Here is a 21701-nt window from a genome sequence, read left to right as displayed (position 1 = left end):
CGTTAAACCTAAATTGATGTTATATTTTGTGACGTGAAAGAATATAATATGATTAATTGTGACGTTTAACTTAAATTGGATATATTTTGTAAACGTTAAACTTAAATTCGTATTATTTTGTAAACATTAAGCTTATATTAGTGATATTTTGTACGTGAGACCTAAATTAATACTTTCTACAAACCTTAGGCATATTTTGGTATCTTATGTGATGTGGTGCTGAGTTGGCAGACTTAACAGATGACGTGTCACATTCTGTTAGTAATACCTAAATTGATGCTATGTTGTAAACGTTAAACCTAAATTGATGTTATATTGTAAACGTTAAGTCTATATTAGTGCTATTTTGAACGTAAAACCTAAATTAGTACTTACCCAAAAACCTTACGTCTATTTTGATACTTTATCCTTTTTAAAAAATTGAGGTGTCAGTGGACAAATCTTGCCAAGTTTAAGACGGGAAAATATACATTAAGCCTAATAATTATTTTAATAATTCATCAAACCCTCAGTTATATATATATACAGAGAGAGAGAGGTCCTCTGTTTATAATCTAAATATATAAACAAAAATATGGATATTTGCAGGCGACGGCGGCCTGAGTATGTACCGAACCACATTTCCGATCCATCCTATCTCCGTATTTTCGATACTACACTCCGAGATGGAGAGCAGTCTCCCGGAGCCGCTCTGAGCTCCAAGGAAAAGCTTGAAATCGCAAGAGAGCTAGCAAAGCTGAAGGTGGATACGATAGAGGCAGGTTTTCCGGTGGCTTCAAAGGCAGAATTTGAGGCAGTGAAAAGCATTGCAATGGAAGTCGGAAACAGTGTGGATGAAGACGGATATGTTCCGGTGATCGCTGGAGTAGGTAGGTGTAATGAGGAAGATATAAAACTTGTTTGGGAAGCTGTGAAGTATGCTAAGAGGCCTAGGATTTGTACTTTTATTGCTACTAGTCAAATTCATATGGAGCATAAGTTGAGAATGAGCAAAGAGGAAGTGCTCGAGATTGCTATAAAGAGTGTCAAATTTGCCCGGAGTTTGGGTTTTCATGATGTGCAGTTCTGCGCCGAGGATTCTTGCAGGTATTACGATTTTAAAACGTGTTTACATATTGAAAAAGCACCTTATTAATATGTCTATTTCTAATACCAGATTGAGTTTATTCATACCATATCGTCATCTTTTAAGCTCCTCATTTACGTTTCCATTAAAGTGTCGTGGATTGTTACACCCTCTGCCACGCGGATGTTAGTTGGTCTAATAAGGAATTAATTGCCTTAAAAGTTTAATCCATTCAACTATATGGGATTCAGTTCATGCATACATGGGCTTGGAGAGGCTTAAGCGGCCCCGACCGTTGGAACCACCCATATCATGGATGGTCTCAACCCCCCACCCAATGTTACTACCTCTACTATTATGGATAGTTTTGACTTCCATGTTTCCGAAAAATTAAGGTTCGAGGTGGTTAATTAATTCATTAAATTTGTATTTAATTATAAAAACCAACTTGATTAATATAGCGATCTAGACCAAATTTAACCTAATGTTATAAGGAAAATACAGATTTAGTCTTAAACTATGAAATTGTGCAAATTCAACACTAACGTTTCGAAGCAAGATCAATTTTAGCTATATGTTATAAAAACTGGTTTGGTTGATATTTAACTATCACTTCAGACCTTCCAAATATCAATTATGTCTAAGATATTTAATGTATTGCTAGCAAAATTGCAAAAATTCTATTAAAATGCTAAAAATTCAATCTGCTACATATAAGTTAGTCACTGTTTTTTTGTCAAACTGTCTAAAATATTTACTATGGTATTAATATAGTTACAAAACCAACTCAAAATGTACAAAACTGCTTCAATTAATCGACAAATTTTCTTTGAAAGTCTGATATGACAGTTAAATAATACTCAGACCAGGCTTTTCAAATTTTTGACGGGGCTAAAATTGATCTTTCTTAGAAATGTTAGGGTTAAATTTGCACTATTTCGCTTGAAACGTAAATTTGGCTCTTATCATATTAACATATGATAGGTGATAAATTTCACTAAGTTGGTCAAAACCACACGGTTATACTTTTGTAGTCCAAATCTAGCTTAATTGTAAGGAGTTTTATAGTGGTACGTAACAATTGGTTCTGGACCACTCAGATTATAATATGTATATATATAAGCACACAAAAAAATAGCGCACTCACATGTAAAATTGGCCTCAACAGACCAATCATGAATTCGCGGCCACTGGTGTCATACTTTAGGCCGCGTTTTGTTTAAGTGTTTCACCTTGGTGTCACTCTAACTACCGGATCATTACTGGTCCATCGGCTTTTGTCTGGTTCATCTAGGAATCAGCATAGAGAGTCTGACTGTTATACAAAGTGATCTTATAGAATATAGAAAATGTATATGTTTTGATCCAAAGATGAACCATTGGCCTCACGATTTTAAATCGCGTTTACGTATATGGAATTGAGATTTGATAATCTATTTTGTTACATGCAGATCTGAGAGAGATTTCTTGTATCATATATTTGGTGAAGTTATAAAGGCGGGTGCAACCACAGTGACCATATGTGATACAGTTGGTATAATGTTTCCAAATGAAGTTGCAAAGTTGGTTGGTGATGTAAAGGCTAATACACCTGGAATTCAAAATGTTGTTCTTTCACTACACTGCCACAATGATCTTGGACTTGCCACGGCCAACGCTTTAGCTGTATATATTTAATACGAATATCGGAATCATTATTTCTGAGGGCGAGTCTTGGCGCAACGGTAAACGTTGTTGTCGTGTGACCAAGAGGTCACGGGTTCGAGTCTTAGGAGTGGCCTCTTGCCAAATAAATTGGTAGGGGAAGGCTTACTCCCAGTCCACCCTTGTGGTGGGACCTCTCCCCGGACCCTCGCTCAGCAGGGATGCGTAGTGCACCGGGCCGCCCTTTATCAGAATCATTATTTCTACAAAACGTAGAAACATTACTAAACATTATATTTGATCTTTTGATTAGGGTGCATATGCTGGAGCAAGACAAGTAGAGGTAACAATCAATGGAATTGGTGAAAGAGCTGGAAATTCTTCACTTGAGGAGGTGGGTCTGCAGATTCCTTTCTTAATATGTTATGTTCAACGGACACAGATATGAACACGGACATGGATACGGAAAATGTTATTTTTAAAATATAACTTTCATAAAATATATGTTAGTATCTAAAAATTTAGGGTAAATAATTTATTAGTCCCCTAGTTTTTACCTAACACACTGTTTAGTCCTCCTATTTTGAAAAACACATTTTAAGGTCTCTATCTTTTACCAATATTAACCCTGTGGTCCTTTTATCTATTTTTTTTATATTTTTAACCGAACATATCTTAGCTTTTAGGACAACCACAGTACAATATAAGTTGACCATGTTACTCTGTTATTTTATATATGTCTATTTATGCTAAAATATAATGGTTACAAGTCTAAAAAAAACTAGACAAAATGACCAAAGGGTTAATATTGGCAAAAGTTAGGGACCTTATAATGTGTTTTTCAAAATATGAAGACTAAACAGTGTGTTAGGTAAAAACTAGGGGACTAATAAATTATTTACCCAAACATTTATTATTTTAGAGATAAAGATCTAAATTTAACCCTAACGTTTTTGTTCAACGTAGATATACTTTTTATATAAAAAAAATGTTTGTCCTTAACATTTTTAGCTTGGAGGGTCTCAAATAATAGAACATGGATTAATTTTAGGTCCAAGCAACACAAACTATAAAATAGAGTCCTTACTTGACTTCAAAGGTAATGGCATTGGGCACGGGGTGATGCAGCGCGGAATCCACTGAGAGTTTTAAACCGTAAACTCACAAAGGCTAACAACTTATCTAACTAAACTAGAAGGAGTGGATCCTAATTTATGGACTAAATCCATAGGGATGTAAAATCCCCCATTGTTGAAGGTGAAAACCTTAACAAAAGCTTCTTGAAGAAGATATTAATTTGATTGATAAAAAGTTAACCTATTACAAGAGAAAGAGATGAATTTATATCATCTCAAAAACCCTAAAACAAATTACATGAAAGGGTAAATCAAATAACTAATTAAAATGATAAGAGAAGGGGTAAATAGGGTAAAGGTAAGTGGAGGGGGTTGATTTGTAGATGGGGAAAGGAGCTGAGGGACCAAAAGTGTAAATAACCAGGAAGCTGGAGTAAGGAGCAAGTTCCTGGAAAAGTGAAAGTACGCGGGGCGTATCCTAAAGTACGCGGGGCGTATCCAAAAGTACACGGGGCGTAACCAAAAGTACGCGGGGCGTACTTTGGCTGATGAGCCATTCTCTGGATCAGGAGCTATTTTACACGGGGCGTACTCAGAAGTACGCGGGGCGTACTTTAGCTGTTGAACTCTTCTCCGGGATTACTTTCCTTCACGCAGGGCGTGTTTTCTTCCACGCGGGGCGTGCCCCATCCACGCCCTGCGTAAGTGACCTTCTGGACTTTCTCCGGATCACTGTCAAGAACACGCGGGGCGTGTTCATCTACACGCGGGGCGTGTCTGAGCAGATGTGTTGTATTGTTTTGGCCTCTTTAATCGCTTGTTGCTCGCACTTGGTTCTTCTTCCGGCTTCCCTTACTCGGACTCGATCCTAGGGAAAGATGCTCCGCATCATTCACTCTCAATTAAAAAGAACTTGACCCCAAGTTGCTTGCCACGCATTGAAGAGACGAGTTTGTTGTGAATGAACCCAAGTCCTCAAATCGAACCAAGGTGTTGTTCGAGATGAATTCAAGGAGTCCACTCCACATATTGTCGGACTCACCTTCTCCTCACGAGCTTTTCCCGATATCTCAAGTACTTCACCCCGGCATCCATCTTCCATGGCACTTATCTCCCAATCTCCACCAATATCGAACGCTCTACCAACATCGAATGGTATGTCTTGGCGGAGCGTGTCAAACCACTTCCCAACAAATGCTTGGATGGTCTGCCTACACCCCTCATTTCGTTGAGCATACCACCCTTGGAACCTCTTGATCTCCCCATCACGAACTTGAGGAATCAACTCAATCTTCTTCCGCACATGGCCTACGTCAAATGGAATGCCCCGACGACACATATCAACCCCACTAGGATCAATCACATAAGCACTCTTCAAAACCCCAACATGGTCTTGAGTCGAATATGCCCGGATCTCAATATACCCCACGCCATCAACCCGGATGCTAGGATCAATCTCCACTCGCACATAGCCAACCTCAAATGACATGCCTCGGCGCCATAAATCAACCCAAATTGGAGCGATCCCTTGAGTACTCTTCACAACCCAAAAACGATTTTGACTTGAATAGGCCCGACCTTCGCTCTCATTCATGCCACTAACCCGGCTACCATGCTCAATCTCTCCTTGCCCATGGCCCACATCAAACGGGATATCCCGGCGACACTTGTCAACCCACTTCAAAACGAACTCAAGAGCACATAGATTAGCTCCATCCTCACCTTGGGTTAACAATCCCGGAACTTCAAGACTTGCCACATTACTAACTTGGCCATCAATCCCCAAGTCTTGAATTTGTTCTACATACTCAACATCTCTCGGGCGGCTATCCCCATTCATCAAAGACTTCACAAACCCCACTCTCGTCATCACAATATCGCTTCAACAAGCACCACATATACCCCCACATATACATAGCAATAAAGCGCAAAATAATGAGTTCCGAGTTTACCAAGTCTTGATCTCCTTCCATCATTTCTATATGCCACGGGAAGCCATTCCCCTTCAACAAACAAACACCAAAGCCCCCAACAAGATCACCCTTCATGGTTCCATCATAGGGAAGGTTCTCCCTCAACATAAAGCTCATCTTTCTCACAATAAGATCACCTCTCATAGGCTCATCATCGGGAAGGTTCTCCCTCAACATAGAGCTCACACTTCCCACAACAAGATCATCTCCCATAGGCTCATCATCGGGAAGGTTCTCCCTCAACATACACATCCAAGATTCCAACACAAATATCTCAACAAAGCACAAAAGAATATGTTTAGATTTTACCCAATGAGTGACTCGATTCTTTTGCATGTGGCATGTGCTAGGCATCTCGGTGCTATCAATAGGCTTCATAGAGCAACCTTCCTCCTCATCTCTAGAGCTCAACTCACCATATGTAGAACTAGGTGCACTATCTCCCGGATCCCATGCTATGTCTTGTGGTAGCTTCCTCAAAGGTGGAAGACCTTTAAGAAGCCCTCTAAGTGGCTCATTGAAAGGCATGTGCTTGTCACCCTCGGACATCGGCTCAACTTCCTCACTTCCAACTTTGCTCTTCTCCTTCTCAACCTCATGCTCCCTTTTAGATTTGACTTCATTAGGAGAGAGGCTAGTTAACTCACCAATGGAACCCAAGTCAAGATGATTCAATGTCTCACCCGTTCCACCAATGCACCCATTCACATTCAACTCCCGAGTTGGACAATCTCCCAAAGTGGTCTCCCTCTTCTTACTAGGAGAACTCTTCAAAGGTATAAGGACATATCGGATTCCGGCTTTGCGTATGGTGTAGGTGTTGCTTCTTCCCGCATGTGAGGCATCACAATCAAATTGCCATGGCCTACTAAGTAGCACATCACAAGCACCCATCTCTACAACATCACACATAGCTTCATCCCCATAAGCTCCAATAGTGAAAGGAACCTTACACCAATGACTAACTTGAAGCTTCTCCACCTCGTTGACCCAACCAAGGCGGTAAGGTCTAGGATGTGGCTCGGGAACCAACCCAAACTTTATCATGGCAAGCCGACTAATGATATTCACTTGGCTTCCTCCGTCGATCACCATCTCACACTTCTTCCCACGAACTAAGCATCGAGTTCTAAATAATCGATGACGTTGGCTCGGCTCCTCTTCACTAGGCATTGGCACTCTAGTCACCAAATACACATTTTGCTCATTGCCATCATCATCAACTTTATAGGTGTCTTCATACTCAACACTTCCCGACTCATCCTCAACTTGGAACCGATCTTCTTCATCATCATAAGCCTCTTCAATTCGGTTCCATTCTACATTTCCCAACTCATCGTCATAATGGACTCTTCCTCCATCATGCTTATAAGTATCATCGTTATAGGCCCGGTCAACATCCTCCAACTCATCATCACAATAGGATCTACACTCATCATCTTCATAAGGAGCCCCATGTCGATCCCACTCAACACACCGAAGCCCACTCTCATCATAGTAGACCCCATCTTCGTCTTCTTCATAAGCGGCCCCATATTGGTTCCACTCAATGCGTCGACGTTCATCTTCCCCATGGTAAACTCTACCATCTTCATCATAATCAAATTCATATTCACTATGACAAAGTTCACCATCCTCGCATGTTTCATATTCGGAAGCGCTCCCTCTCTCTTTAACCTCATCCTCAAATTCGCCTTCACAATAATCATGCTCCTCATGTCTTACTAGCTCATTCTCGGATTGGTTCTCCTCTTCATCAATCTCCTCTACTAACTCCACTTCTTCATGATCATGCTCAAATTCATTTCCCTCTTCATCAATGATCCGCCTTTTCCCACGACCTCTCGTTTCCTCACACTCCTCTTCACAATTCGAACCGACTAACTCACGTGCTAAGCCGTCCGACTCAAAATACATGCTACAACCCAATATGGTAGAACCACCAACATCTCTCCCATCTCCATAGCCATCAACCTCCACACATAAATGAATTTCACCATGCTCCTCAAAGAGATTAACAAGCCCAAACTCCTTCTCCCCCTCTTCAAGACAAATATCCTCAATGTCCCTAAGCACATATATGTGCCTGTGCCTAAGGGGCATTTCATCAAACACTTGGGGGGGGGGGGGTACCCTTCTCAACATGGGTTTCCTCAAAACTTCCACCTCTCAATTCCCACTCCTCCTCATTCACACATACATTTAAATTCTCATCAACAATTTCATTAACAATAAATCCACAATGAGAACTTAAATCTACTTCAACATCACAAACAACCAAATCATCACTAATAATAGGCATACCCACAACTTCCACATCAAGATTTGAAAGCTTTGGATTTACCTCCTCATTGTGCAATATGGGACAGATTTGGGATGAATCGTTAGGAGGTGAAATAGTGGTTTCCCCATCTCTTTTCCGTTGGGCTCGACGTTGTCGTCTCCGGCTATTTCGGGTTCCCCTTTGGAGCCTCTCCATCTCTTCTTGCTCCAAGTTCTCTCTTGTCATTCTCAACATTTCGGCATATTGGAGCCTCATCTCCATTGTCTCGGCTTCAAGACGTTCCTTTAAAGCTTGTAAATAACTCGGTTGAATCATTGTCGAAAGAAGTCTCCGTTTAAGGAAAACGATCGGCTCTGATACCAAATGATGCAGCGCGGAATCCACTGAGAGTTTTAAACCGTAAACTCACAAAGGCTAACAACTTATCTAACTAAACTAGAAGGAGTGGATCCTAATTTATGGACTAAATCCATAGGGATGTAAAATCCCCCATTGTTGAAGGTGAAAACCTTAACAAAAGCTTCTTGAAGAAGATATTAATTTGATTGATAAAAAGTTAACCTATTACAAGAGAAAGAGATGAATTTATATCATCTCAAAAACCCTAAAACAAATTACATGAAAGGGTAAATCAAATAACTAATTAAAATGATAAGAGAAGGGGTAAATAGGGTAAAGGTAAGTGGAGGGGGTTGATTTGTAGATGGGGAAAGGAGCTGAGGGACCAAAAGTGTAAATAACCAGGAAGCTGGAGTAAGGAGCAAGTTCCTGGAAAAGTGAAAGTACGCGGGGCGTATCCTAAAGTACGCGGGGCGTATCCAAAAGTACACGGGGCGTAACCAAAAGTACGCGGGGCGTACTTTGGCTGATGAGCCATTCTCTGGATCAGGAGCTATTTTACACGGGGCGTACTCAGAAGTACGCGGGGCGTACTTTGGCTGTTGAACTCTTCTCCGGGATTACTTTCCTTCACGCGGGGCGTGTTTTCTTCCACGCGGGGCGTGCCCCATCCACGCCCTGCGTAAGTGACCTTCTGGACTTTCTCCGGATCACTCTCAAGAACATGCGGGGCGTGTCTGAGCAGATGTGTTGTATTGTTTTGGCCTCTTTAATCGCTTGTTGCTCGCACTTGGTTCTTCCTCCGGCTTCCCTTGCTCAGACTCGATCCTAGGGAAAGATGCTCCGCATCACGGGGTGTCTAGATGTTAGGAATCACCCTTATATGCAGGGTCAGTCCTGAGATTTCGAGTGCGCTATAGAAAATTTAAGAAAAGTGTTCAATTAGTAAACTGAAAATTACAACTTTACTAATTTAATTACAGAAATCAAGTAAAAAATTGCACTTCTTGCATATTTTTTTTTTGAAGCAAATGCAATAATTGTATTCTTATGATCAATATCTTAAAGAAAACATTATTTAACAGATAATAAAGTTAATTCATTTAATTTTTTTTTTTTGCCCCACTATTTGGAGATCATATGTTGTTGCACATCCTGCATAACTTTAGGACTGGCCCTTATGGATGGTTATTAAGTTGTGGTTCCGTCTTTGTTCATCTATCTTCATTTATGGTCGGTCAAAATGAAGGTTGTGCATCTTTTTTCAGTCTCAGCCATAAGAATTGAGTTTATTTTTTTTGCATTCCAAGAATTCAAAAACTGATCCACCATTACTTGAACTTAAAATTGCTCCACATTTAAACCGTTGAGAAGAAAATTTTACCATTACGCTAGGCGTATATTTAAATTACCCCAAAAAACACACTTTATTACTTATTTGTTTGCTTATTTAAATTGGAAATGTATATATTTGATGGTAGGTTGTGATGGCCCTAAAGTGCAGAGGGGACAATGTTTTAGAAGGTGTTTATACATGCATCAATTCTACAAATATCACTAAGACAAGCAAGATGGTAACTTTACCTTAATTAGTCTTCTTCAATTTATGTTTTATCTTATTCATGAAAAATTCCACTGTGACTAAGACCAATAGTGACCCCCCCACTCAGATGATATCACGTTATCTCAACTATTGATGTGGTATCATTTGATTGGAATGACCAATATGGGTCCCGGTCTATAATAGAAAATCTAAAATTTCTCATTATTAATTAATTTATAGGTAGAAGAATACACTGGAATGCATGTGCAACCACATAAGGCTATTGTTGGAGCTAACGCTTTTGCTCATGAAAGTGGCATACATCAGGTTTTATTGATTTCTCTCATATTTCACAAAAAAAAATTACGATACTCCGATAGTAATACACCCAACGAACAAAATTCATTTTACATTTCACTACATACTTGATGATTGGTGTAATAAAAATTGTTTGATGAGGTTATAGAGATTCTGTAAAAATCTTATTTGAAACAATAAAAATAAAATGCTCTTTTAACTAAATTTATATAGGCCTAATACATAAATAACCCCCTGAACTTGTCCAAATTTTGCAACTGCCCCCTCCAACTTTCAATTGTAACAACTTACCCCTTAAACTTGTCCAATTGTAAAACATAACCCCTCAAACTTGTCCAATTATAAAACAGAACCTCAAATTGTTGACACGGACTGCAATTGAAGAAACACGTGAAATACAAAAGCTGCAAATGCTCGTGGAATGTGATAATCAGATCTTTGGACCAAAAAAAAATCAGTATTTAAGTAACCAAATCCTCAATTCTTTAACTTTTTCTTCTTCTTTTTGTTATTCCTATTCGTTTTTTTAGTGATTTCTTGATTCAAAGTTTTGGGATATTATGATGGTGAAAATGTGTTTATGTGGAGAAATAGCTCTATTGAAGATTTCATGGCGTGATACGAATCCGGGGAAACGTTTTTACGGTTGCTTCAAGTACGGGGTAAAAAAAATCCCAATTTGGGGTTATGTTTTACAATTGGACAAGTTTGAGGGGTTATACTTTACAATTGGACACGTTTAAGAGGTAAGTTGTTATAATTGAAAGTTGAGGGGTGCAGTTGCAACATTTGAACAAGTTTAAGGGGTTATTTATGTATTACGCCATTTATATATTCACAACTAATTAATTAATTTGAAAAGCAATGACCTAATTTATATGATTACAGTATTAATTAAGAGTTTTAATATATTCAATTGAAAGGCGAAAGACTCAATCAATGAAAATAATAACACTAAAAATGAAGTTAAATATATATTTTCTTCTTAATTTAATTTTTTTTATGCTCCACAGGATGCAATGCTAAAGCACAAAGGTACGTATCAAATTATCTCTCCGAAAGATATTGGGTTAGAGCGCTCCAATGATAGTGGGATACTACTCGGCAAACTTAGGTATGCTTTCTTGTAGCTTAATACATCAGTAGTCCGCTAAATTTGATTCAAAAAGTCGATTGATCCCTAAATTTATAAAGTGTCTCATTATATTGTAAACTTGTTTAAAATGACTTATTCGCCATTTTAATTTGTTTAAAGTGACCTATCAATCTCTTGAATTTGCTTAAAGTGAAATATCTTTCAATTTGTTCAAAACCAATCTTATTCTGTCGAGTGGACTTAGAGAGTTAATCATGTCAGTTTAAGAAAGTTCAATAGGGTAATGAGAATTTTGCAAGCTCAAGAGGCCAATCAACTTTTTTAGCCAAGTTCTGGGAGTCTTAATATATTAAGCCGCTTTTTTTCTTAGTTTTTGCATTTAGAAATTACCAGTCTTATTAGTTTATTTGATTCTTATGCTTAATATTAGGATTATGTCATGCATTGATTTTGATGATGTGGTGGCACAAAATTAGAACATCTCCATTGCCAGCAACTTTAAAGGTTGTCAAAACTTAACATATTATCTAAAAATATAATATTTCATTTTCTCTCTCATCCATATCATTATTTTTGGCAACTTTTTAAAAAAAATATGCTCCAATCCAATGTCAAGCAACTCCAAAAGTTGTCACTATGGTCGCACAAATCATTATTTTATATATAATTTATTTTAATCATAAATATTATCATAAAATTGCACGTAAGCAACTAAATCATTTTTTATATTAAAAAAAGTAAGAGTGTCAAATGGGTGGCAATATTGCCAAAAAGAAAAATTAAGCAATCACTGTTGCTCCAATGTAAGGCACTCTTCCAAACACCATCACTCTCATCAAGCACCCGTTCAAGTGCGTCTCATCGGAGATGCTCTCATGTGACACACTAACTTCAATGAAATGTTGTGTTGATTTGTTGACTTTGCTAATATGGCATAATGAATTATTGACTTTTATTAACATGGTGTGTTAAGTTGATGATTTAACAAACAATGTTAGTAAAAAAAAAAAAAATTGTTAACATGGTCTGTATATTGCCCTCTTTTGCAATAAAAAAAAAATATCACATTATTATACTTGCAAACCTTTTTTTTGGGGCAATTTTTCCGATAATTAATATGGAGATCATAGTATTGCCATAATCGTTATGGCTAGTATATTTTAGGGTACATGGTCAGTTAATAAATTTATTGTCCGCTAGAATCGATTAATCATATAACGGTTAATTTATTATTTTGGACGGTTATTCGGTAACCGATAGTATCTTTTAATATATTTTTTTTATTTATGAATATTTGTTTTAAAATTGATATATAAATATTAATTATAACTATTGAAATTCAAATTCAATTTTAACAATAAATTTGAAATCTTTAAATATATTTACATTTATAAATACGTTATTTATCTATAAATTATTTAAATTAAAATATATAAGTTATATGTGTTTTATATACCTAATCAGTAAATTTTAGAAATATGAGATGTAAAGAATTATTGTATTAAATATTAATTATCCAAAGATTTAATTATTAATTATTCACTTTGTGATGTTTATGGTGAAGTGGTCGTCATGCTCTAAAGGTTCGGCTCCATGAGGTAAAATATATATATCAATTTACATATGTATAAAAATTTGATTAATTTTCAAAGATACGAGATTGTGGGTTCGAACCCATCTTTTATGAAAATAAAAATTTGATTAATTGTTACATTATATCTCACGCAATTTCATCATTGCTTTTAGCTTGGCTACATGTTAAATGATGAGCAACTTGGAACTATCTTTTGGCGTTTCAAGGCAATAGCTGAAAAAAATAAAGTACGAGAAAGTACAGTATACATTCTGCGTATCATATCATTCATCGATGGATTAATATTTTAATTGTATATTGCATTTTAATAAATAATTTTTTATTGATTTAAAGTGCAATATAACATTAAATTATTGATCTGGCGTATGGATAATATGATGCGTCTTTTTCATATATATATATGTTAGTTGAAATTTATGATTAAGCACTCAATTTTCAAATATATTTCAGAGGATTGTTGATGATGACCTGATAGCTTTGGTATCAGAATAAGATGTTTAATTAGAAGCTTTTCTGATTTACTACAGGTAACTTTGTAAATTGTTTTCAATTCGCTATTAGTAAAATGTTTTCAATCTCTCTATATTCATCAAATTCACACATATGCTTTTTTTCTGTAGAAATTATACTTGTTGTTGATGATTAAGAGGCGGCCCGTTTGTTTCAGTTGTTATTGTTTACTGTTTGCTGTTGCTATTAGTTGTTTGCTGTTACTGATAGGTAGTATACATTGGTTGTTTTTTTCTGCAAAAAGCAGTTGTTTCAAATTTTACCAAACACTTTATATCTTCTGTTTAGTATTGAAAAGGCAAAATGCAGTTTCGAAAAATGGAAACAAACGAGCACAAAACCCATTTTATATAACAATATTACAAGTTTTATGCAGTATTTATATTATTGAGAGGTGTAATATTATTATGAAATAAATATTTATATATGTTTACTATATATATTCTTAAATTGAATGTTTGCTATACTCTACCAAAAATAGTTATCAATTAAAATATCACATTTTACTTCCCTTTACTTAAAAGGACTAATTATATAAACTTTTGTATACGAATCAAGGTATTTTACTCTGGTCCTTATATGTTTTGGACGTAGTTAAAAATGCTATCAAGTTTTGACAGACGAGTTAGGGTTATTTTCGGCTAAAAAATATAGTCTACAAAAAATTGCAGAAACAATCAAAGGGTGTTTACTCTCATCTATCAAGGATTGGATGAAGTAATGTTTGAGTAGGTAGTAGAAGCTACCAACTCCAAACAAGCATGAAAAATTCTATGAGTTTCTCTTCAAGGTGAAGAGAAATAAAAAAACGGTCCAACCTCAAATGCTGAGATGAGAGTCCGAGACTATGAAGAATGAGACGGAGACAATTACCGATAACACATTCCCAGTAAAATCAATTGTGAATCAAATATGACAATATGGTGGAAATTTTGAAAAGTCCAGAATTGTCGAAAATATTTTGCGATCACTATAATCAAAATTTGATTACGTGATAGTTGACATGGAGGAATCTATAGACATATATATGATGATTGTGGACAAAGTTATATGGTCTAATATTTATTATACACAATTATCGTATTACACGTGACCCAATAAGATAATTCCTCCCAAAACAGTAACTACCATCACCACCACAGACCAGTCAATGAAGACTCCAACTACGGTCATGCACATTCAATGCTACTTTGCATCTTGATTTAAAGAACACAGTTATGGCCAGTGCAAGCATTTCAGGTTGACAGTGGACTTCCACCATTAAGCAAATTCCATGTGGACTACAGCTCGTGTACACGCACAACTTTATCCTCCTATGAATAAAAAGGTACAAAATACACTAAAATGTAACATTCTCATTGCTCATTTCAGCTACATAATTTTCAATATCTTTCTCCTTTAGCTTTGTTGATATTAGCAACGCTACAGCCAAGACAAAGGAGAAATCGTACTTTATTGGATATGGTACGATCCATGATGAGCACAACCTCTCTTCCAAAGATGTTCTAGAGGTCCGCCTTAGAAATTGCCTTATTTACCTTGAACCGAGTATCCACAAAAATCGCCAGTTCTACTCCATTTGAATTGTTCATTAGAAAGAAACCCAGTTTATCTTCTATGAGAATTTAGGGGTGTTCAGCATATGTTAAACACATATCATCAGATACGTTAGACCCTAAATCTGATAAATACTTCTTCATTGGATATCCAAAAGAGACAGTAGGATATTACTTCTATCATCCAGATGATCAGAAAGTAATAGTATCCAACCATGCAGTATTTCTAGAGAAAGAGTTTATTCTAAAAACACAAGTAGGAAGCATGATTGAACTTGACAAAGTTCAAGGAGAGGAATCAGTTGAAACAATGGAAGTGATGGTGGAACCCGAATCTATCTCACAAGATGAGACATTGGTGACATTACTAACTCATAGGTCTGGTTGAGTTGATGAAATCCCAAAAAGATTTGGATTTCTAGTGGGAGAGGATGAAGAGGTTCCCATGTTAGACGATGAACCTATGACTTATGAGGAGGCTTTTGTAAGTCTATACATGTAAACTAGTGGGAGCTCGTGTGAGCCTTTACATGTAAACTAGTGGGAGCTCGATCATTACTTAGTATTATATTTAGTGTCTTATAGTCAATTGTTGTAGGATATAAACTAGTTGTAAATGAATTTTCATTATCGTTTGTTTTATAAGATATAGTACGTTTAACTATATAAAGGCATTTATCTTTTATCAGAACTAATCAAGTGAAATAAAAGAAATCTCGAAGTTTATTTAAGTAACCATAAAGTGTTCATACAAGCATTAAGTGAGACGGAACTTTATAATAAAACTGATAAACTTAAAACAATCCCAAGTCAAGTAATGTGTTTATAAGGATTAACATAATGTTGTTGAGACTTGCAAGTAATAATGTTTTCTGTTATGAACAGAGAGCTAATCTCACAAGCTTTAGATATGGAGATATCTAAACAATTACATGGATCCGGTAAAAGAGTTCATTAGGATTGGGGACTCGACTTGAGATAACAGGATGGATGGATTTATCTATTGTCACCTGTTTCATCTCAAATAGTATTAGTAGGTATAAGTAATACTCAGACTCAAATAAACATTAATTAGAGATTCTGGATTATGGAGTGTGATGCTTTGATTCTGTGCGAGCATGATCCACTATAGGGGGCCCTGGGGTGTGTGAGAGCAGAGTTGGTTATCACATAAAGTAGTTGCATGATAGTTAATGTTAAATTGAGCATCTGTCACTCTTGATAGATAGGAGATATATCCATGGGCCTCTTGTGGAAGAATTGACTGAAACCCTTGCAAGGTGATAGGGTTAAAAGTAGATATGGAGATTTCACTTAACCTATCTATTCATAGTTAATTCTAGCTGAATAATGAAACAGCCGCCTTATTATATGTAACTTGACATATTTTATAGTTATTGATTCGTCTAGGATATAGCTGATGAAATATCGAATTATACTGGACCTAATACTAAAAGGTAAACGTCAGAATCAACCTGACTTCTTATCGCTATGAGCGGCCGCGGAACCCGATTACCCTTTACTCCCGCAAGGGAGGATGGATTTCTGGCAAATGGGATTCCGTTTTTACATAACACCGTCACTTACCGTTTTTAAGGACGAAACTTAGCGTGTCCCTTTCAGTGTATGCATTCTTTTATGTTTTATGCCTTAACCTCTTATCATGTTTTAGGTTAACGTATTTATATCAAAGTCGCCACCCGGATTTAATGCTCGGAAACATATTAAAATATTAGATAGCACATGGGCTCACAACATGAGATCTCTTTAGAGTTAGGTTCAGGACTTAAACGGTTATAAGAGTTTGATTAATAAACGCATAGACTTGTCTCTTGTTAAAATACCAAATATTTCTATTCCAGATTCAGTTATATATCGTTTGATCGTTCGAAAGCGATAAATAAATACTGAAATATAAAATTATTACATCAATTCGCAAATGGCACAAATAGCCATAATACATCAAATCTAGCCTTAGGAATTAAATCTATTAAACCTGCAAGACAATAAATGTTAGCTAGGGTACTTTGGGACCCGTTTTCGGATTTACTACGACGCTGGACTCATTCAAATAGGACTCATTTATTCCAAAGATCTAACACGTAGGGGTGAGCATGGTCCGGTTCGGTCCAAAAACCGAACCAAACCGAATTAGACCGAACCAAATTATCTTTATTTTTTAGGACCAAACCAAACCAAATTATAATTCGGTTTGGTCTAAACCGAACCAAATTATTTCGGTCCGGTCTGGTTTGGTTCATGTTTGGACCAAACAAAGCACTAGAGACCTATAACTACTTGTACCTTCATTAACTAAACAATTATATAAAGAAAATAATCATATAATTAGTTTTTCTTTTGTATATATATAATTAGTTAAGAGAGAAAAAATATGTTTAATTGTTTTTTCTTTTCTATATATAATTAGTTAATTAATTTAAAACCTTAAAATTAAGAGTAGTACCTATTGTATTTCGGTTTGGTTTTGTTCGGTTTTGGACCGGACCAAACCGAACCGAATTGAAAACCAAACTAGCTTAAAAATTAGGATCGAACCAAACCAAAATATAATTTGATCCGGTTTGGTTCGGTTTTTTCGGCCTATGGGTTTTCGGTTCAGTTCTGCTCACCCCTACGTAGCATGCAATATAAAGCCTAATTTTGATATCTAGATAGATTTAAAAAAAATGTCTAAAATAACCCTATCATAGGATTGCTTTTATCTTCATTTGCAAATATGGGCGAAATGTATTAAATTTACCAAAAAACAGGAAACCTAAACTACCCGGACAAGAAAAATATGTTTCTGCCCGAAACGTTCCCTGTCACCGATCTAGGATGATCCTCGATCGACTATAGGGATCCCCGATCGAGGAAGACCTTTCTAGGAGACCCTCTGTTTTAGTATCAGAACCATAAAACAAAGGGAGAAATACGAAATTTAAATAAGCATGAAGCAAACAGTAGGGAGCGAGCTTTTAAAACCCTTGAGATGTTACCTCTAAAATGCTTTTCCAGTTTATTTGTGAAAGATAGGCCGATGAACGCATGATTGAGACTTTGAGCAGTAACCCGGACCCGTGCAGCAAGCAATTGCAGTGATCAGAATGTGCTATCCCACTTGCTTAGACTGAAAACCTCCAAATTGAAGTAGATTTGACCCAAAAAGGTCAATTCTAGAAGTGTAATGACTTCAGAATTGACAAATTAGTGAAGAACAGCTATAGGAAATGTGTTTCTTTGACTAATATCTTTGAAATAAGTTGTGTTTGTGATGGGTTCATACTTAACCCTAATAAACATACCATGTGTGATTAAAATGGGGCTAATTAGGGTGATTAAACGTGTAAATAAGGAATAAAAGGCTTTTTGGTGCAGATCTTAAGAGACAAGACGAAACAGCTATTATGCAGCCTGTTTTGCAGGAGAAAAGCTGAAAGGGACTCGTCGGACTGGCGGGTAAAAGAGAGAAAAGCTAAGGACGGCAGAACAGGGAGGCGGTAGCAGGGATAGACCAAGCAACATGATGAAAATATCCGGACCTTGAGTGTTCAAGTGTCCAAAGTCAACACCACTTTATGAAGAACCATTTCACTTTTTTTGAACAATCTATTTTTGTAATAATCTATTTATATTAGTACCTTTCCTCCTATTTATAGCGGACAAGTAGGAGGAAGAAGGGGGTACCTTTTTTGGATAATTTTTGGAGAGCCAAGCTTCATCTTTGAAGAGGGAACTCTCTGATATTTTGAACTAACTCCATTGATGAGAGTTATTACTTATCGTGTGGTTGTTCACTCTGTACCATGAGTGAGTAGTTGATTGAATGAGCTAAGCTAGCTAAGGGCTGGAGCTGTAAGTTTTCTTAGCTTATTTATGAATGAATGCGGTTTATACCTTTGGTGTTTAACACTAGTACAGAAATGCTCACTTGTGTCGCACTTCTTGTGTCGCGCTTGAAGATAAAGCGACACAACAGAGTAACTAGTGTCGCGTATTCTGTAAACGTGACACAACTAAATAGTCTGTGTCATCACTTGTGTCATGCTTTGAGAGCGCGCGTAATAAATGAGTTACTTCTTGTATCGCCTGTTTTATAGTGCGACACATGAGCAAACTTGTGACGCGCCATTACCAAAGCGATACAAAAAGTGTGTTATCTTTGTGACGCACTTATGTAAAAGCGACACAAGAAATCTGTTATCTTTGCGTCGCTCTTTTTTAGAAGTGCGACACAATTAATATAAACTACTATTTGAATATAATTATTTTTTCTTTATATATTTCTTAAAATACTAAAAAATTAAAAAAAGGATGAAAATCAAATACTTTCTTTTCACACTCTCTCTTCATTCTACGGTTTTCTCCTCTCTTTTGGCCCGCCGACCTCTCTTCCATCTTTATTTCCTTTCCCTTTCCAGTGAAGACCTAATTTTTCCTTCAACCGATGTTATGCTTCCCTCTGCTAATGGTGACGGTTGCCCATCTTGGTTTGAGGACTCCTTATCTTCACTTCCTTCCGAGAATCCCTCTGGTAAAGATAAAAAGGGTAAAATTTCAGCTTTCACGAGAGGGAGCTCGCCTCTGTTCCTGATTGGATCCATACAAAATCTCTTTGTCTCGACTTGCTCAGAGAGAGAGAGTGCCAATTTGGGATTTTGAAGTTTTGAGAAAGTTTAGTGCTGCTGATTTTGGATTCTCGCTAATCCTTTGGGGATTCCTTTCCTTTCGCTATCTAATTGCTTCTATTACTCTAGTTTTTCTATTGTTCTTCCCATTAATTAAGGTAGTGTGTTTGTTATTTATTGCTTTTTCTAATTTTATCTTTATTTCTAGATTTGGATTAGATTGTAAATTGTAAATGGGTTTGTTCCTATCTTTGCTCAGTGCTACTTGATTGATCTGGATTTTTTGGGGTTTGAGGTGCTCTAATGAAGTGGATTTCACTGGGGAATTTACGCTGGCACTTTTTCACAGTTAAGGAATTTGGTTGAAAGTGATTCTAATTAACTAGTTCAAAGGAATTTGGGTTTTTTGGTTTCTTCTAATCTTAATTTCCTTTTCAATTTTCTGGGATTAGCTTCAGAATTCCCAGAAAAAGTTCATTCTTCATAGAAAATATTTTCCCCTTTTAGTGTTCTGTTTTTACTGGGTTTTGGATGTATCTTCATAAATTGGGAATTGATCCTCAAATTGAATGTTTTTCAGCTCAGTTTACGAATTGGGATTTGATTAATTTCAGTCGGGAGAATTTATAGGTTTTGCTGTTTCTACTTTCCAAGCTCTTTCTTTTCTGGTTGCAGGTTAAAAAATGGCAAGGCCTCTGCATCGAGGAACTCAGGGAACGGAACTGATCTATGGGACTCGCAAATGAAAGATAAAACAGAGAAGGAAGATTTGGATAGGACACGTTCTTCAGATCAGAGTTTTTTCTCCGCAAGGTTTCCTTTTAGGATATTTTTCCCTGATAATAATTCTTCTAAATATGGGAGTAATGAAAATGGTTTTCAATCTGATCCATTCAGCATTGGAACTCCAAGAACCAGGCACAAAATCACATTATTGATCTTAAAGTTTAGCTTATTCGTGATATTAGTTCTTGCTCTTACTGGGTCATTCTGGTGGACTATCTCAATATCAACATCATCAAGCGTGCAAATTATTCATAACTACAGGCGACTTCAGGAGCAACTTGTTTCAGACTTATGGGATATTGGGGAGTTATCTCTTGGTTCTTCAAGGTTGAAGGAAGTTGAATTCTGTTCTCAGGATTCTGAAAATTATGTTCCTTTTTTCAATGTCTCAGAGAATCTTGCTTTGGGTTCATCTGATGGTAATGAGATTGACCGTTATTGTGGGCAAGGGTCAAGGCAAAGTTGTTTAGTACTTCCACCTGTAAATTACAGGGTTCCTCTCCGGTGACCTACTGGAAGAGATGTTATTTGGGTTTCTAATGTTAAGATTACTGCACAAGAAGTACTTTCTTCTGGTAGTCTCACCAAGAGGTGAGCAGTTTTTCTCCCCCAAATAACTCGAGCTTTTATTTTCCCAAATGGTTTTTAATTTGTCCTTTGATTTTGATTTCCAGAATGATGATGTTGGATGAAGAGCAGATTTCGTTTCGTTCAGCCAACATATTTGATGGTGTTGAAAATTATGCACATCAAATTGCTGAAATGATTGGACTTAGGAATGAATCTAGCTTCATACAAGCTGGAGTAAGTGGTTTCTTATAATCTCTTTCTATGTAGGCCATGTAATTCGTACACCCACTAGCTTAGCCAGCTCGTTTTAGTCCCTATGCTTTCTTAATTTGTGTTGATGGCAATGTTAGAATCTTGTTCTTGACACATAAATTCCATCAAATGATAAGGAAAACCTAAAACTTTTTGAGTAAAATATCAGTGAATGTTTCGTATTTTTCACTTTCTCTGAAATATGTACTTGGACAACATCTTACATATTCATTACCGAAACTCTAATTGGAAATTCTTCGTCTGTAATGGGATCAGGATATAATTCTTTTAATGTTGTCGAGTTGTGCACATCTTTACTTATCTAGGATTGACAAATTATCTACAAGGAGGTCATGATTATTTGGATGCAGATTCCAGTATAATATGCTACATTGTTTTATGCACTAGTACAGAAATGCTTACTTGTGTCGCACTTTTTCAGGTTGTTGTGTCGCACTTTTGTGCG

At 36.6% G+C, this 21701-nt stretch overlaps 1 protein-coding gene across 6 annotated transcripts; it reads left to right on the top strand.

The window, feature by feature from the left end:
- The first annotated feature begins 553 nt into the window (after positions 1 to 553).
- On the top strand, positions 554 to 21417 carry LOC136201455 (2-isopropylmalate synthase 2, chloroplastic-like). 6 transcript variants are annotated; one of them, XM_065992116.1, is made up of 14 exons: positions 554 to 1086; positions 2518 to 2731; positions 3024 to 3104; positions 9864 to 9956; positions 10166 to 10252; positions 11257 to 11357; positions 12904 to 12937; positions 13086 to 13160; positions 13384 to 13460; positions 13554 to 14770; positions 18378 to 19785; positions 20303 to 20440; positions 20525 to 21004; positions 21088 to 21417. In XM_065992116.1, exons 1-9 carry the CDS (start codon positions 575 to 577, stop codon positions 13423 to 13425), a joined length of 1239 nt encoding a protein of 412 aa, XP_065848188.1. In that variant the 5' UTR covers positions 554 to 574; the 3' UTR covers positions 13426 to 13460; positions 13554 to 14770; positions 18378 to 19785; positions 20303 to 20440; positions 20525 to 21004; positions 21088 to 21417. The 6 variants fall into 6 exon arrangements, with proteins under 6 accessions (XP_065848188.1, XP_065848186.1, XP_065848185.1 ...); XM_065992114.1 differs by adding an exon at positions 19887 to 19975 and having other exon boundaries at positions 20303 to 21004; XM_065992113.1 differs by having other exon boundaries at positions 20303 to 21004.
- The last annotated feature ends 284 nt before the right edge of the window (positions 21418 to 21701 follow it).

This window comes from Euphorbia lathyris, chromosome 7 (genome assembly GCF_963576675.1).
Source record: "Euphorbia lathyris chromosome 7, ddEupLath1.1, whole genome shotgun sequence".
Classification (NCBI taxonomy): Eukaryota; Viridiplantae; Streptophyta; class Magnoliopsida; order Malpighiales; family Euphorbiaceae; genus Euphorbia; species Euphorbia lathyris.
This window is presented reverse-complemented; position numbering and strand designations above follow the sequence as displayed.